General features: G+C 53.8%; 1 protein-coding gene across 5 annotated transcripts in view; it reads right to left on the bottom strand.

Annotated features, from left to right (window-relative positions):
- Nucleotides 1–1,662: 1,662 nt before the first annotated feature.
- The window catches only part of RASA3 (RAS p21 protein activator 3), a 148,551-nt gene continuing 132,062 nt past the window's right edge, over nt 1,663–18,151 (bottom strand). For all 5 annotated transcript variants that reach the window (XM_063101983.1, XM_063101984.1, XM_063101987.1 and 2 more), the window contains 7 exons: nt 17,400–17,473; nt 15,243–15,349; nt 14,432–14,514; nt 10,672–10,880; nt 9,646–9,749; nt 3,625–3,808; nt 1,663–3,166 (listed from right to left, as the gene is read on the bottom strand). In XM_063101983.1, coding sequence (XP_062958053.1) covers nt 3,091–3,166; nt 3,625–3,808; nt 9,646–9,749; nt 10,672–10,880; nt 14,432–14,514; nt 15,243–15,349; nt 17,400–17,473 — 837 coding nt within the window. In that variant the 3' untranslated portion in view covers nt 1,663–3,090. The remainder of the gene's footprint in view (nt 3,167–3,624; nt 3,809–9,645; nt 9,750–10,671; nt 10,881–14,431; nt 14,515–15,242; nt 15,350–17,399; nt 17,474–18,151) is intronic.

Below are 18,151 nucleotides of genomic sequence, written 5' to 3'. Positions count from 1 at the left end.
GGGACCTGAGAAGTGACGTAAGACAGATTAATGGGAGAAAAGCACACAAACTTGGTTCGGTTCTGCACGGCCTGGGAGCCTCATGAGGAGAGAAGACCCGGACAAGCAGCAGAACGTGGGCCTCCCCCACGGGGCGGGCAGAGCGGCACTGCGGGAAGGGCGGGCAGAGCGGCACTGCGGGAAGGGCGGGCGCCACGGGAAGACAAGGGCTGTTTCGGCAGCGTCACTCTGTACGCAGCTCTGTCCTCTCCTCCTGGCACAGGGAACGTCTTCCACTTGGGTTTTTTCCTCCTCTTTTGAGAAGAAAAGGGGAGGTCAGAGCCCCCTTCTTGCATCCACCAGGGTGGGCAGCAGCCCTGCTCCGAGGCTTGCTGCCCCACTGGGACAGTGACCAAGCAGTGGCACTTGCTCAGCTCATACTCTGCCAGCTGGAGCAGGAGGTGACACACGGACCGTCTCTCTTGCTCGTCTGAGCAAGAAAGCGAGTGGACATAATTGGGTTCTACAGAAAGCCAACCGTGACCCTCTCCGGGAGCCTTGGAGGGAGCTTCAGGCTCCACATCCCACTCCTGGGACCCTCTTGGTGGGTATGGGAGGGCTTTGAGCCTCCACATCTGCTGGGGTCTTGTACTTTCTGCCCTTCTACCTCCTCCCTGGCGGGGCCGACCCTCTCGGCCCTCCTGATTCCCTCTGCCAGCCAACACCAGCTCAGCCATGCCAAGTGCGAATTGAGCCCTCTGGTTCTGGTCGCTGCCCCAAGCCCTGCCATCAAGGCTCAGCTCTGGGCTGGCCCAGCAGCCTCGTGGGCAGGTGCTCGTGGCCGGGGCACCGGATGCTCCCCACCCCCAGCCCCTGGGCCCACCCACCACCCACAGCTGCCCAGGCCCTGTCCAGCCCTCACCCTAACTCCACGCCCTTCTGTGCAGGCTGAGGCTGACCGAGGACGCCGCCCAGCGTCAGCCCTCCCTGGGAGGCCTTTGTGCCTAAGTCTTCTGCTGCAGGACGCCCACCAGACCCCTCCGAGAAATATCTGATTCGTGTTCTCACAGCCAAACCCCCCTATTTTTCTCATAATGGAGCCGACTCACAATGAAATTTTAAAAAAAAGAAAGAAAGAAAAAGGAGTGCAAACCAAGTGGAAAAGAGTAAAGAAATTAGAAGTGCATTGGATGTCACCAGGCCCCAGCCATGGGGTCTCCCCCATATCCCCCTTAATCCACTCCTGCCCCCCAGGAAGGATAGCAGCCACCTGCCTATACCCCTTGGGGCCACCCCATTCTGTCTGCCTCCTAGCATCATTCTCAGAGACAGCATGGGGTGGAGTCTCTGAGCCAGATGCCACCTCCAGCCTCACAGAGGTTCCAGAAGCTCACGCCAGGGCCCTGAGTGGCACCTGGCCCCACCCCCTTCCTGAGGGCACCGTGAGTGCTGGCTCCTACCCAAAGCCCCAGGTGGACACCAGCTGACAGAGGGATATCACCTGTCATCAGAGATGTCCTCTGTCATCACGGGAACTTCCTCCAGCTCCCCACCAGCCACCTTCCCGCCTCCACATAGACCCCCTGTACCCCTGCCCTCCACGTGTGCAATTACCAATGGGCATCCCTAGAAAACCAAACCAGTCCTCAGAAAGAATAAAACATCTGTTTTAATTGGCCAGTAAAATACATCGCAATTCATTAGTAATTTATAAACAGAAACATTAAGTTACAAACCCATGTTAAAAACTGCATTTCTGTGCAGCCTGAGAGCTGTGTGTCCCAAAGTTTATTTTTTACATTTTTCTCTACTATTTTTGTGACAACAAATAATGTTACTATCTGCCATCTAGATTAAGAGTCTGAACTACAGTATTTCCAAACAAGAACAGAGAGAAACTGGTATAAGAACACAGTGAGCTGTGTGCTGGATTCGCGCCCCCTGGACATGCCGCCGGCAGCCCGCGAGGACACTGTCCGGGAGAAGCTTCCCCGGCAGACAGTGCGAGGTCAGACTGACGAGGTCTGCTTGCCCCCGCCTGTAGGATCCTCCCCACCCCAATAGAAAAGCAGCCCCGGCCACCACCCTGCACAGCTTCTGGGGGTTCACTGAGGTGCAGGAGAGAAGCCACTCAGGCCCGCGGGCCGTGCGCACCTGGGACTCCCGGTGTCTCCGCTTCAGCTGCGTCTGGAGGACCTCTAGCGGCTTCCCTGAGAAACGCAGCGTTCCCTTTTTATTTGTCCTACTGCGGCTTCCTCGCCTTTCCCGGGTGTAGGTTCTGAGTTTCTTTATATCAAAGAGCTAATTAAAAACAGTTCTTTAAAAACATTAAAAAAGCTTGGAAAATACACATTTGTTTTTTAAGTCGTTCCCAGACTTTCACAAGGAGTGGCAAACATGTGGGTTCTAGTTTTAAACCCCATTTCACAGTAAAACAACTTGTGCTTGAACTGGGGGTTCAGTGGACATCCAGAGTACGCTGGAAGCCGCCCTTCCCTCCTAGCAACCCGCAGAAGCGGCCCCGCATCCCAAAACACCAGGAGCATCTTCACACTGGGATTTCTGTGAGTTCTGCACATCCCAGCCACAAAACTGACCCTCCAGCCAGGTACAAAACCAACAGCTAAAGCTGAACAGGGAGACTGTCTGCCCCTCGGCACCGGACAGCAGGCTCGTAAGAAACGAATAACACTCTTAACGTCCCAAGCGGGATAAAGCAGAACGTCCAAGGCAGGCCCAGAGGCTACACAGGCACAGGGCCACGGAGACCAGCGGGGCAGAATGCCCGTGAGACGGAAGCAGCACCTTGCCGTGGACTGGACAGGGCCGTGGTGCCCCGACGAGGGCCAAGGTGTGGTTATGGTACAAGTGTTTGCCTGATGACAATCCTCACAAAACCAAAGCCAATACAAAGACAAACAATGCCACGTCCCCCAAATGTGAGCTGGGTCACCTGCCAGCGGCAGAGAGCAAAGTGCACAAGGACCGCGGCAGTGGCTCCTGGACAGGGAAGCAGCGCAGTCTCCGCAAGTCTTAGCGCGCCACTGGCTGGAGCGCGCAGATGAAATGTTGGTGCCTGTCACGTGCTCCCGTCCTCATCTCTCTCAGACATCAAATGGAATGAGGGGAGACCTCCGACTGCTGTCTGATGTAGTTCTGGAAGCTCTTGTCCCCGATGGGGTGTTCCCTGAAACGGGAATTCGGGGAGAGGAGAAAATGAGGCACAGCCCCTGTGCCCTGGGGTGTTCACCCGTACCTCGTGAGTCTTTTTGCCTGTTTACACAGGATACGTATTCTTCGTAATTGACATGAAAACATTCATAAGCAAAGGGAAGAACAAAGTTAGCATAAAGCCCTTCTGGAAGCACCCGCTGCACACGTACGTAGTTGTGTGCACACATATGTAGTTGTGTGCACACACTCACAGTGTGAGCTCTGGGACAGCACCTGGCATACTGCAGGTGGTAGGACACCACTGGCTTGGTCACGTCTCTCCTGGCCAGGCACACTTGGGACCCTCCCAGTCAAGTGGATGCTCACACACACCAGAAGCCCTGAAGAGACCCGCCCGACCTGGAGCTCCCTGCAGCCACAGCCCTGCTGAGACCTCCCATGCATCCACGCAACACCCACAGCCGCACTCACTGGCTGCCGTATCTCGTCTTCTTGAACTTGTCCCTCTTATACTGGGCGTGCTCCTGCTCCAGAGCTGCCACCCCAGCGATGATCTGCTTCAGTGTCTTGTAGGTCTCCTGGGGGTCATCAATGACGAAGGTAGAGTACTCCTCCTGCTCGGGGCCATCGTACACGGACTTGCTCCCACAGGCCTCTGCAGCATCAAGGAGGTGAGGGTCAGCGTCCAGGACACTAGCCGTCCCAGACCCAACCCTGCACATCCACGTAACTCCACCACAGCGCACGTTCTCCCAGAGCAACCTCCTCCAAGAAGGGGCTGACCACTCACATATAAACGCACACATCACAGAAGCCATCGTCGGCAGCGGGGTCGCTCAGACTGAACCCTGGGAAAGCCAGGGCCTTGCGGCCAGCACTTCTAAAGGGTCTGATGGTGCTGAGCCCTCCAGGGGGCCAGGCAAAGCCCCCAGCCCCGCTTCCAACCAGCCCTTCTCCTGGGGTAACCCACGTGTCCTTCCAATCGTGACCAGCTCACCCAACAGGGCCAGGGAGAAGATGTCCACACATGGACGCTGGTTAGGGGTCTTGGGGCGACCCCAAAGGGTCAGTCTGTGGAGGGTGAGCACAATGAACTCAGGTCCTACTGGAGCCTCAGCACCTCTTTCTCGCCCACGCCCAGGACACATGCCCATCACTGGGGACATGCAGGCAGAGGGTGGATGACCAACCTGCACTAGCAGCTTCTGGGGGCCCCTGCCCTCTGCCACCCCCACCTTCTAACCAGGTCTGACTTTCTAATAGGACATGACTCCTGCTGACCATTCTGTGGCTTCCTGCCATCAACAGGAATCATCCAATCACCTGAGCTGGGCACAGGACCCTCCCCTACTGTCCCCAAACACCTGAGCAGCCCTTCCCCCACGTGTCTCCAAACACCTGAGCTGGGCATACTTCCCTTCCTCACTGCTCACAGGGCCCCAGCAGGTACCCCAGACTCCAGCACTCAATGCCCTGCAGTTTTGCCCACCTGTTATGGACTGAAATAAAATTCTGTGTTCCCCAAAATTTGTTGTTGAAATTCCAACCCACATGTGATGATATTAGGAGGTGGGGCCTCTGGGAGATGATTCAGCTGTGAGGGTGGAACCCTCATGAATAGGATTAGTGATCTTATAAAAGAGGCCTGAGGAAGCTTGTTTGCCCCTTCCACCACATAAGGACATATGAAAAGTCAGCAGTCTGCAACCCGGAGGAGCCCCCACCAGAACCCAACTATGCTGCACCCTCATCTAAGACTTCCCAGCCATCAGAACTGTAAGAAGTTAACCTCTACTGTTTGTAACCACCAGGTCTATGGTATTTGTTATAGCAGCCCAAACTGACTAAGACAGAAATTGGTGCCAAGAAGTGGGGTGCTGCTGTAACAAATACCAACAAATGTGGGAGCAGCTTTGGGACCAGGTAAGGAGTAAAGGCTGGAAGAGTGTGGAGTTGCATGCTAGAAAAAGCCTGCACAGCCATGAAGAGTCCTTAAAGGGTGATTCTGGTGAGGGTCAGATACAGAGAAGGAGAGCTGTACAGAAAGACTCAGTCTTCTTAAAGAATGCCTATGTAATCCTGAACAGAATGTTGGTGAGAATATGGATAGTAAAGGCCATTCTGATGAGGTGTCAGATAGAAATGAGGAACGTGTCATTGGACGAGAAAAAGCAATCCTCATTATAAGGTGGCAAAGAACTTGACTGAACTGTGTTTCTGTCCAGTGTTTTGTGGAAGGCAGAACTTGCTAGTGATAAATTGGATACCTAGCTGAGAAGATTTCCAAACAAAGTGTTAAAGGAGCCGCTTGGTTCATCCTGACTGCATATGGTGAAATGGGAGAAGAGAGAAATAGTTTCAAGATGGAACTGTTAAGCAAAAAGGAACCAGAACTTAAAAGACTTGGAAAATTCTCAGCCTATCCATATCACAAAAAAATGAGAAAGTATGTTTGGAAGAAAAGACTAAGGGTGTGTCCAAGAGACCATTTCATAAGGAGTGTGGGTGTGAACCATGCACTTAATCAACCATCTCAACAAAATCCAGAAACAGAGATGGGATTATCTCAGCAGAAACACTACCAGCTGGGACTAAAAGAAACAGAAAATGGGGCAAAATAAAGGAAAGCTGTCTGACATCTTAGACCCTACGAGGCTGGACCACAGAATTATTTGGCTGTGAACATGGACTGCTCTTCAAGACAAGGGAAGAAAGACCCTGAGGGTGATTCAGGGATCATTCAGGGCTGCCACTCCCATACAGGAGTCCACAAACCACACTCCAGATGTAAAATTCTCAACTGGATTACTACATAGATTCTGAGCTAAGAGAGGAAAAAACTAAAACTGGCATTAATTAGAAAAAAATCATGAAGAGGAAACTATCTCCTTTTTTGATAAGGTTTATAAAATTGAGAGTTTAGGGAAATGCCAGAGGATGTGTATGCTGATATCAGCAAAGGCATGTGAGATACTTTTACAAAAGCCTCATGATCAAGATGCAGAACTGCATAACAGAAAATGGCACAGTGAATTAGGTAGTTTGTGCTTACTGGCCATCCATGGGCCCCGAGAATGCCGAGCTGAAGTGCTCATCCAAGTGTGTAACATTGCCCCAGGGGAATGTGGCACTCAAAGGTACAAAGTTGGGAAACTTCAAGGAGACTGGACAACAGGGGAAGGTGCTCAAAGAGACTGCAAGAGGCTGCAACACTGAGCCCAGCCTCAGTTGTACTTAAAGAACAGCAGAACCAGAACTAAGTCCTAAACACACACGAGAAGACAGTGGCCCCCAAGCCAACCAAAGTGTAAGGAGGCAAGAGTGAAAAGACTTGACGTGCATCTGACAGTTATGATAAGACACTATGCTTGATGTAGACATAAGCCATTGCACTTAATCCCCGCTAAACCCTGAGAAGTTGGCATTCATGCCTAGTCTGTAGATGAAGGAACAGTGGCTTGTCCCAGGACACATCACAAGAAGCGATGACAGCAAAGCACCTTCCACTCATGCTGCCATCCTGAAAGCACATCTGCATTGGTCACAGTCCAGTGGCCTCAAATCAACATCAGCTCTTCAGAGCAGGATCCCACCAGGCCCTGCACTAACCGCACCTTGCCTGCAGTACTGGGCTTCACTGTCACTGAGCTTCAGGAATTGTACTAAAGAACCAGAGTGTGTCCTACAGAGGTTGGCCGGCGAGGGGACACCATGCCACATGAGGGCCATAGAGGAGACTCAGTGTTACCATCTCCCTCCACACAGGCAACTACAGTACAGCATTCTTCCAGCATTAAAGGCTGTCATTTACAGGAGGAAAAGACTTATTACACTGGATGGAAATAAGTCCCATGGGCCAAGTGTTTGGGAAGACAGATTTTCACTAATATGGGGGCACTTAAAAAGTTTGTAGAAAAATGAAATTAGAAGATAATATGCATCTTTCCATGAACTTTTTGAAGACTCCTTGTATAAATGTAGTGTCCTGAAGCAATTAGACTCTCCAACAACAAAACTCTCTGCCTTGAGAAAACGTTTAGACGCCAGGCAGAGGTGTGAGTGCTGTGGAGGAGTGAGCTGATGCACTCACTGAGGACGTGCTGGGCCAAGTGAGCCTGAAGGTCTCCAGCCACGCTGAGGTCCACGAACCCGTACTGTCAAGATGATCCTCACTGGAAGGAAGGCTGAGTGTGTGAGACCCATTTCCATCTGTCCCTCATCTATCTGTCCATTAGCCAGCATCCATTCACTCACCTATCATCCAACCATTCACCTGCCTATCCATCCATCTAGCTGTACAACCATCCACCCACTTGTCCATTTGTCTGTCCATCCATCCATTCACCCATCCATCTACCCACCCATCCACCCACTTGTCATTCATTTGTCCATTCATCCATTTACCCACCCATCCATCCATCCACCTACTCACTTACCTGTCCATCCATCCATCCACTCATCGATCTACCCACCCATCCACCAATCTATCCATCTGCTGGTCATCCATATCTCCATCCATCTCTCCATCCATCCATCCATGTCTGTCCATCTACTCACTCATCCACCTACCCATCCATCTACCTACCTACCCATCCATCCATCCACGCACACACCAATCCATCTATCCACTGGTCATCCATCTGTCCATCCATACATCCATCCACGTCTGTCCATCCACTCACCTATCCATCCACTCATACATGTACCTACCCATCTATCCATCTACCCACCCATCTGTCCAAATGTCCATCTACACACCTGCACTTACCTGTCCATCCATCCATCCATCTATCCACCCATCCACTCATCCATCCATTGGTCATCCACCTGTCCAACAAACAGATGCTGAGTACCTCCTTTGTGCTAGACCCTGGGTAAATAGGACCTGCCCTCTGCTTTCGAAATGTCACGCAGTACTGGAGGTGAACAGATCAGAGATGATAATTGTAATAACAGAGGTGAGTCCAGGCTGCTGGGATGGAGAGGCTAGGAAACCCCGGGGAGGAAGACATGTAGAGAAAAAACAGGTGTTAGCCACACCAAGGCAAGGAGGACATTCTGGATAGAGGCAAGAGCAGCACCAAGGCCTGGGCCACCCCAGGCTGTGCAGCACTGCTGAGAGAGGCTGGAAGGCGGCTAGTCACGGAGGGCCTGGTCAGCCTTGTTAGTGAACCCAGGTCTTGTGTGGTGGCCTCAGCTTCCCCAAGTCTCCTTGATTCCACCCTCCTCTGTTCTGTTCACTGCTAGCACCCTGGCCCATGGTCTGTGCCACCCCGAAGCCTCGTGCATCCACAAAGCCACAGCTGCATGGCAGTCTGGAACCTCGGAGCCAGGAACTAGTGTGGCATGCTTGCTGGGGGAGAAGATGCTACGGGTGTCAAGGTGTGCACGTACATGTGATGTTCGTGTGTGCACATACATGTGATGCTCTGTGCACATGTGGACGTCTGCACGTGAGCAAGCATGAGAGCACATACGCGAGCACATTTGTGTTCAAGTGAATATGGTTGCTCTGCATGTGCATGCATGCATATGTACATGTGTGTACACATGCACATGAATATGTGCGTGCACGTGCGGTTGTCTATGCACATGCTTGTGCATGGATATGCCTGGTACCTGGGCACGCCCCAGGGTGCGTCAGATCCAAGGCTGTTGGTGGAGCCTGGAGAGTAAGTACAACCGGGCTCACAGACAGGCACCCGCACAGACACTAGGCAGGACTCATATATTTCCAGGCCAAGGCATAGCTGATACTTCTGGGTCAGACCAGGAGTGAAAAGGAAGTAAGTATAAGATTCCTTGCAGGCACATTCCGCTCTATTTCACGATCTGAGTGTGGTTTGATGGCCCATCACAGAATACCTAAGAGCGAAGCTGCGATCCACCAGATCCCAACCTGGCAGCAGATGCAGCTCACTCGCCCTGTGGGCTCTTCTTGCATCTTGCAGACCCCAGACCACTGTTCCCATGTCTTCCCAGACTGTTTTGTTAATTCCATAAAGCAATTAAATGTCAAGGATAACACCGCTGCATAGATATGTGAAACATGTAATGTGCCTGGAGCTGTAGAGCATTTAGCGTGCATGCTCACACACACATGCACACTCAAACGTGTCCACACAGGTGCACATACACACACACACACACACACACGTCTGTCTGGAAAACACAAAAGAAGAAATTCTCCATCTGGAAGTATGGAAGCTTACTAGGAAATATGGTCTTCTAAAGAATTTGGCAGTTCAGATGTTGTAAGTCAAATCCTAGCTAATCTATAGAACCTGTTATCAAAGTAGTTTTTCCCCAAATAGCTGCCTACCCTGCAAAGAGATATTCCCATCCATCAGTGCTACAAGGACACCTGCATGTTGCCCACACGATGCCAGAGGCTCAGACCAGGGATTTTGCCTCTGCAGAGTGACCCCCGTGTCCTGGGACCCTGCCAGGCCTCTTGAGACTGCCGGCTCTCCTGTGCCCGGCTAGACGCACCTTGCATCTTCTCCAGCTTGCCCATGTACAGGCTGAAGAGGGAGTAGATGCGCTCCGTCTCACGGTCCCCATCAATGTCCAGCTGGATGTTTGCCGGGAGGCCGCTGTCCAAATACAGTGACAACAGGAAGAGGAGAACAATGATCTATGTGATGCTTTTAACCACGATGTTAGTTTTTAAAAATCACCAAAGAAAAAAGGTGAGTGACCAATATTAAATCTCATCCCTGAGGTCAGCTGACAAGGGGGCTACGGGTGACTCTGGGGGAGTGTGTGGGTGTGAAAGCTCGGGAGCATTTAGAGGGGGCGGCCCTGTCTGCAGGCCCCCGGGACCCACAGATCTGCCAAAAAAGAAATGACCTGGAATAAAATGCCCCCTTGGGCATGTGTCTCCTGAAGGGCTGGGTTTCCTTTCCTCCCCTGAGGCTGTGGTGACAAGAGTCATCCTCACTGCCACATGCACAAGCCCCATCAAGTACGACCAGAGGGATGCCAAGCCCCCAGCAAGGCTTGGGGCACCCAGGCTGCCCTCCTAGGCCTGGCAGAGATGGCCCCAGATGCTAACGAACTGCAGGAGGCCCAGTCACAATGGGGCAAGGACGGCAAGGGTTACTTGGTTTCCAAGGCAGGAGTGTGCAGGGATGTCAGGTGGGGCGCCTGTGAGCAGGATGCAGCTTTCAAGAGGTGGAACGCTTCCAGGCTCTTCTTGGAAGACACAGGATGGCACCTGCCCCTGGGTGTCTTCTCTGCGTTGAGCCCCTCCTCACCCTGCCTCCCCACTTCCCCAAGGACAACTCCACTGCAGCAGGTGCCCAGAAGGAACCTTGAAGCCTCAGACCTAGGCACTCCCTCAGGCGGAGACTGCTCTCTCCAGAGCAAAAATAGCCCTGCTTGTGCGTGGCTCACGGGTGAGCACGGGCTGCGTGTCAGCCCCAGTTTCCCTGGATGGTACACAAGCTGCATGACTGTGCCTGGCCAAGCCTTGGGGCTGGGCAGGGCGCCGGCGCTGGAGAGAACCAGACCTACCCGGTGCAGGGGGAGCAGCCCGGGGCTGTGTCCGAGGAGGCCCTGCAGCACAGCCAGTGGCCGTTCAGGTAGGCAGATGGGTGGTAGACAGCGAGGCGCTTATGGTTGCATTGGCTCACTTTGGTGAGGACATCGATCCAGTCCTTGGCCTCCACACAGTTGTTGGCCTGGATGTACAGAGCACGTTCTGGCTGGATAACCTGAAACATCTGTGGACACAGGACAGGTTCAGGAGGCTGCCAGCGAGCACATAGCTAAACTACAGGAGTCTAATGGGCACTTGCCCATTGTCACCAATGCCTTAGAAGGGGGACACTAAGACTCTGCAGCTGACACAGGCCTAGATGGGCCCAAGGGCTGCAGCCGAGGCTCTGGACCTCTGGGCACCAGCAGAGGCTGAGGTTGTGGCTGCAAAGGGCATCCTGCTGCCATTGATCCTGACAGTAAGGGCTGTGGGTGACACAAGAGGCAAGAAGTAGAGAGGCCAACGCAACTGGGCCAGGTCACTGGGAGTCTTGGGGCCTCAGTGGTCTCCATTCAAATGCAAAGTGGGCACTGCCGTTGCCCTCAGGGACTCCTGGAGCCGACCATGGCATTACATGCATGTGGGCTGAGCTTCCACGTGAGGAGCTTCCGAGCAGCTCCTCCTGCCCACCCACTGTTCACACTCTAGCCCCTGCCTCCCACCCCTGGGCCTTTGCACATGCTGTTCTCCCATCTGGACAGCTCCTCCCAACCTGCCAGGTGTTACTTCCTCATGAGGCTTCTGGGAGCCCCCACTCACTGCCGTTCATTATTTACTCAACAAATGTTACTGAGTGCCAGGCACCATCCTAGGTTGTCGGGACACAGTATAACCCAGAGTTTCTGCCCTTGTCAACATCCAGCCAACAAGAAAGACAAAAGGGAATGCGAGGTGCAGGGCTGTGGGGCGACAGCTCACGGGGCCAGAAAACTCTAAAATGACCCGGCCCTCCAGCTGAGCTTGGAGGAGACTGAGAGTTGACCAGGCAGAGGGCAGTGCGGCAAGTGGAGGACGGAGGGTGTCCCAGGTAGAAGGGATGGTAGGTGCAAAGGTCCTGGGACCAGAAGGGATCAGGGGCTCCCAGAAGGAGCAGCCAGACTGCACACACAAGATGCGGGTGGGCAGACCAGAGGCCTGGGAGGACCTTCAGGTTGGACCTGTCCTAAGGACAGGAGTCAGGAGACGGCGGACTTCTCCAGGGGAACAAGCCTTCTCAATGGACGTGGGGAGGACTCTGACTCCAGATTTCTGGGCGAACAGCTGGGGTCTCATTTACAGAGATCAGGAGCCACCCCGCACCCTGCACACGCGTGTGCACATGCCTCAGACTCTGAATGTCCTGACCACCATCTCAGGCTGGCCCTGCAATGGGGCTCAGCACATAGGAGCCCTCGACAACGGCTGAGTTCATCAGAACACTAGCCTGATAGGTGGCATGACAGCTGGCTCCATGGGGTCAGTGAGAAGAAACCAGCTGAACAGATGCTGCTAAAAACAAGGAATTATTCAAAATGTAAGAAGGGGCTCCAGCTGCTCCCAAGACATCTCTGCTTCCTTCAGGGACAGTCTATAGGGACAGCATTCCCCAGGCCCCCACACAACAGCTTCGCGAGCCCTCCTGACTCTGTGCCTCCCCTTGAGACCTGGAAACCCCATGGTGAGGATATCAAGCAGACACAGTCAACTCGAAATGCTACAGAACTCAACTAAAGAAAAGGTGGGACCCAGCCTTTCAGTCTCCTGGAGGAGGTATGTTGGGTGTTAATACCCTTCAGGTCCAGAAAAGTCTCACCTCTGCCTCCAGGTGACCTGCGTGCCCAGGAGATCCTTTCAAGTGGCCCTGGGGGATGAGCTGAGTGGTGCCTGCCCTGTCTGGGCCAGGGAGGGTTGCAGTGTCCACCAAGCTAATCGCCTGGCTAAACAGGACACTGGCCACCTCACTGCTCTGGCCCCAGCCCTTTTCTGCACACAGTGAATACCACACCTACGCAGAGCCCTGCCTGAGGAGGAACCCACAGGCACGGGCAGCACTGGCTCTGCCACCATGAAAATAATTCACAGGGAAGCCTGCATAAGTCCCACCCCCACCCTCATGTCCAAGCATGAGCTGTTCCTGAAAAATAATTCCCAGCATCTGAGAAGATCCTTGGGGTGACATGGGACGGCTTGTGTGGTCTAAAGGCTCTGAGACCCAACCGTGTCCCTCTCCAGGGGCACTCCCTACGGTGGGGAAGAGGCCGCAAAGCAGCAAATGGCTGGAGGCCCTGGGAGGGAGGGCTGTTTGGGAGGTGGGACGATTGAGATCCAAATTCTTCCACCTGAGCAGAGGGAACTCGTGCAACTTCCTTGGCCTCTGTGAGCCTCAGGTTCCTCACCGGGAAGTGAGGTGAAAGTTGTACCTTCCTCCCATCAGGTGTTACCAGGATAACGACCCCAAGACACGCACACATACTCTGGAGATGATTCTGGCAGCTCTGGGGCAACCCAAGGCAGAGATGCCCAGGGCTGCCAGCCAGTCCACAATTCCACCCTGGGATATCTGGGCACCTCATTAAGGTAAGGTCTCTTTTGGCAAAGGATTCTGAGTTACTCCACTTGGTTCTGCCTGTTGCAGGATCCTGTTTGGACATTTCCCAAAATAACATAATAAAATTCAGCCAACTACAGGGAAGTTCAGGTATTCTGTCACAAGCAACATAAACAGACTAATACAGAAGCCCAAACTGGCAGGTAAGAATTTGAGCATGGTCAAGGTATTGACATAGCTCAGTGCATGTAACAAATCACTGATAGACAAGGGAAAGGACTGCCAGCAGCCCCTTCCTCAGTGCTCAGAGCCGCAGCACCAACCGCGAGACCAGCCCACCAAGACACCTCACAGACAGCGCATGAGAAGGACACACGACATCAGGAGATTCCTGCCAAAAACGCACAACTGGAACCTCCCATGGCAGAACATCCGACAGACCCGAACTGAGGGACATCTACACAATGGACTGACCTGTAAGTTCCAAAATGCTACAGCCGTGAAAAACAGCTGAGGAAGGTTCCAGATTAAGAAGACAAAACAGACAACTAAATGCGATATGTGATGCTGGATTGGATCCCAGCCTGGGGAAAAAGAGCAGCTATAGAGAACAGTATCAGGACAACCAGCAAAATTTAATGATGGCCTGTGGATTTGTACGAATGTTGCATGAGAATTAGGTGATCTGGTTTTGGTAACTTTACTGTGGTTCTATAAAAGAACGTCCTTGTTTTCAGGAAATGCGCCCTGAACTAGTCATATGGTTTAGGAAAAGAATGCATATGTTACACACAGAAAGAGACTGAGACAGAATGCACACGATTAACCGGAACGCACAGAGCCTGGCTAAAGGGGACATGAGGATTCCTTCTATTCCTATGACTTTTTTACAAGTTCACATTATGCCAACATTAGAAAGCTTCAAAAAGCAGCCCCAAATGGTCTCAAGCCTGTTCTTGGTGTCCTTTAACAGGGGTTCCCTTCCTCCCTCCCACTCACATAGCTCAGGCCCCACCTTCCAGCAGGTTCCGCCCACCCCAGTGACCCCCAGACAAAGAGCATTGGGCTGCTTTGGTATGAGGTTTGGCTATTACATGGAGACCCTGAGAGGGTGTGGAAGGGCCATGCCCGGTGCTGGGAGGGTCCGAGGAGAGGAAAGAGGATGTAAATACCAGGCCAGGTGGCTCAGCCTGGAGACGGGCACTCACGTTTTTCATTTTGAAGGACTCCTCCTCCAGTTTCTCCACTGCCAGAATGTTCTCGATGGGAATGCTGTAGAGAGGCTGGTCTCCTGCAGCAGATGGGAGCAAGTGAGTGGCAGCTCCTTGCGGGTGGAGCGCCCCAGGGAAGAGCAGTGCTGGGTTCTCCTCCTGTGAGCGCGAAAGCTGAGAGACTGGAGCAGGTCGAAGGCGTGAGGGGGCCCAAGGGGCCTGGAGACCTGTGTCGCCCAGAATGTGGCCACACACCTGCGCCCTCCCACTGGCCAGGCAAGACCCAATACTCGAGTCCGCACAACTATGACAAAATCTCTTCACGACCGTGTCCAGGAAACACGAAAAAGAAATCGTCTTCTCGACATTTCATAACCTAGAACTGAGCCACTTCAGATCCAGGTGAAACCACCAGAACAGGACTAAGGCTGCCACTGACCTATTGATGCTGATTCCCATGACCAGCCCAGAGCCACGCAGCCCAGCCTCCGCCCCGGCCAGCGCCCAGCGGCGCCCACACGGGAAACGGGCCACACGGAGGCTCCTGCTGGGGGCAGGCGCGGCTTCGGGAGCCATCTCAAGGGCACGTCTGAGTCACGGCATCGGAGCGTGACCATGGCTGAGACCCTGAAGTTGGGGGCGGAGGGAAGGACCAGGGCTGCGGGAGGCAGGTTCCCTGCCCGGGCCACGCACTCGCCCACGGCCCAGTGCGGAGGCTGAGGCTCGCGGGGGGCCCAAGCGGGCTGCGCTGCTCTGAGCACGCGCACGTGAGGACAGCAGGGACAGGGGCGCCACCCTCCATCGTTACCTTTGCCCTTCTGGTAGGTAAACTCGTGGTTCGTCAGGCGGAACCACCTCTTCTTGAAGTTCTTCATCCCGAAGCGCTTTCTGCCCTGCGCCCTCTTAATCATGAACCTGTCGTGAAGGAAACACGAGGTTGGCGGCCACACGTCCGCACGGAGGCTGGGCCTCCCCGCCGCCTCCCGCCCGGAGCTGCGGCGGGGGTCCCTGGGGTGCGTGGGCAGGAGAGGCGCCGGGCAGGGCGGCGGGCACGCGGTGTGCCACAGACAGGCTCAGAGAGGCACGCGCAGGCCGAGAACCTGGGCTGGGCTTGTGAGAACGCGGCGCTCAAGGTGCGGTCGCCTTCCCACGTGTGGGCCTATGCGGAAGCGGAACGAGGGCGCACACGCAGAGCACCGCCATGCGCTTCCGGACGTGCCTGCGCACGCACGTCAGCACGCCGGGCGAGGCGAGGGTATACACGCAGAGCACCGCCATGCGCTTCCGGACGAGCCTGCGCACGCACGTCAGCGCACCGGGCGAGGCGAGGGTATACACGCAGAGCACCGCCATGCGCTTCCGGACGTGCCTGCGCACGCACGTCAGCGCACCGGGCGAGGCGAGGGTATACACGCAGAGCACCCCCATGCGCTTCCGGACGTGCCTGCGCACGTATGTCAGCATGCTGGGCGAGATCTGCGTGGTGCACCCGAGGGCTCCGCGGACGCCCGGAGCTCACGTGAGGACAGAAGCCCCGGAAGGTAAGACGGTTCTTGTTGGGGGCCCTGAGCCGCGGAGGGCAGGAAGTCTTGCGAGTGTTCCTCAGGGCCCTGCACTGTCCTCGCCCCGAGCCCACACTCCACACCCGCCGCGAGGATTGCAGCACAGCTGGCGAGGCGCAGAGCAGGGACTTGGTGCAGGAGAAGGAGTCCGGGGTCGCAGTGGACCACGGCAGAGGCCCGGGACGGCCCGCAGCCCCTGCACGGGCTGTTTACACCTTCGAATGGCACCTCTGAACCTGCACCTGTGGCAGTTTCTCCAGGTGAGGTGTTAGCCCTTGAGCGTACCGAGCTGTTTTAGGGATTATAGGGTGATTACCTGCTGCACTGAAAGTTGTGAATTTGTTTAATGTGTATTATACGATATCACGTGTATATATGCTACATACGTTATTGGTTAAGACACGTTGAAGTTAAAAGTGATTTGAAGAAAAATATTTAAGACGGTAATACCCTGACTAGGGTGCACAGTGCTCAGAGGCAGGACATCAGGTGGTCGTAGAGCAGATCCCCACCGACAAGGACTGAGAGACAGCTGCAAGGAACCCAGGCTGCAGGCATGTGGTACCTCTCCTCTGACCCTCGTTTCCTGATAGACCCCTTGAGAGCGTTGGGGTAGAGGGAAGGCCAGGGATGAGCCAACCATGCAGAAGCCTTGGCTATAGGGTGATTCAGCCTGTCCCTCCTTTTGTGGATTGATGCCCCCACCAAAACTCAGTCCCCACTGTGACAGTGTAAAGAGAGTGGGAAATTCTATTATGGTTATTGAAAGGTGGGACCTTGAAGACATGATTGGACTGTAAGACCATGCCGTAGCGAATGGATTAATGGTGGTGGTCGGGTGTGGTTCCGCTGGCTTAAGAAGAAAGAGCACAGGAGAATTTCTCTTTCTCTGCTCTGACATTTTTTGTCATGTGAGACCCTTGCATTGCTGTAAAGCCACCACCAAAGAAGACCCTCACCAGATGTATTCCCTGGACTTTGGACTTCCCAGCCTCACAAACTGTAAGCAATAAATCTCATCCTTTTATAAATTACTCAGTTCAGGTATTTTGTCATAAGCAACAGAAACAGACTAATACACCTCCCTTTCCCCCCTAGGGGCGGGCATTTTTCCACTCTGCAAAATCCACAGAGAACAAGCAAAGAGAAGCAAAGGTCGACAGTGCCTCCTACGACCAGATGATGTTCCTCAGAGAGGAAGGATGTAGAAAGTCACACTGAAGCCCACACCCCTGGGCTGACAGCCCAGCAAGGGTCTAGGCTGCCTTGGGAAACCACTGGCCACTTGGCCAGACCAGTGCTGTCAGAAATGCGGTTTCAGAACAGTGTGTTAATTGTGCTGAAGTGGACGGCAGGCCCTGCCTGCGTTTGTCCCCTGGCCCAGCAGCTGTATGCAGCCTTACCCTTCTTTCAGCAGGATGGGTTGCTCTATGCTCTTGGGGTCTCTTCTCCCAGAAGACGAAATCAAATCTAAGAACTAAAGTGTGAAAGAAATCAGCTTGTTAGAAAGGGAACAGCACATTTGAAGTGTGTTGTCTCACAGACAATGATAACAGATAACGCAGGTGTCTGTGACTCCTTGATACCAGTGGAGAGAGAACGATGTGGGGACATGAGTCCTTCAGTGAGAATCGTGGGGCCTGTGCTGTCTCTACCACACTGGCCACTGCCCCGACTCCCTGGCCCTTCCAGGAGGTCTCATCTGCCTCCAAGTGCTACCTCACGTGAGAGGCTGCCGGGGGGTGGGCAGGCTCCAGGCAGCACCTGGAAATCTATCCACATCTTGACAGGTGACCCAAGGATGACTCTCTAGTGGTGGAATTTGAGGTCCTAACAGGGGAGGGAGGCATAGGCCACCCAGAACAAAACTGCTTTCCGTGGTCAAGGCCACTGCCCTCCTGATTACCCCCTTGCTTCTCTAAGAGCTGCCCCCTGGTTCTTGTGGGGTGGGGCCTCCCTGCTCATTTCGACTGTCCCACAACTTGCTTGGATTCCTTCCATCAACTAACAGCTGCTCTGAGCTCCAGGCTTTCCTTCCTTTCAATGTCCATGGTTTTCATGATTTCCAAGAGAAATATTCAAGATTGCTTCTTAACAGTACAGAGAAGTAAAGCTTTGGATCCAGGAGTGTTTTCCCCTGCATTGTAACTCTAAT

The sequence above is a fragment of the Cynocephalus volans genome, chromosome 7 (assembly GCF_027409185.1).
Source record: "Cynocephalus volans isolate mCynVol1 chromosome 7, mCynVol1.pri, whole genome shotgun sequence".
Taxonomy (NCBI): domain Eukaryota; kingdom Metazoa; phylum Chordata; class Mammalia; order Dermoptera; family Cynocephalidae; genus Cynocephalus; species Cynocephalus volans.
The sequence above is the reverse complement of the archived record's forward strand: the minus strand, read 5'-3'. Positions and strand labels throughout refer to the sequence as shown.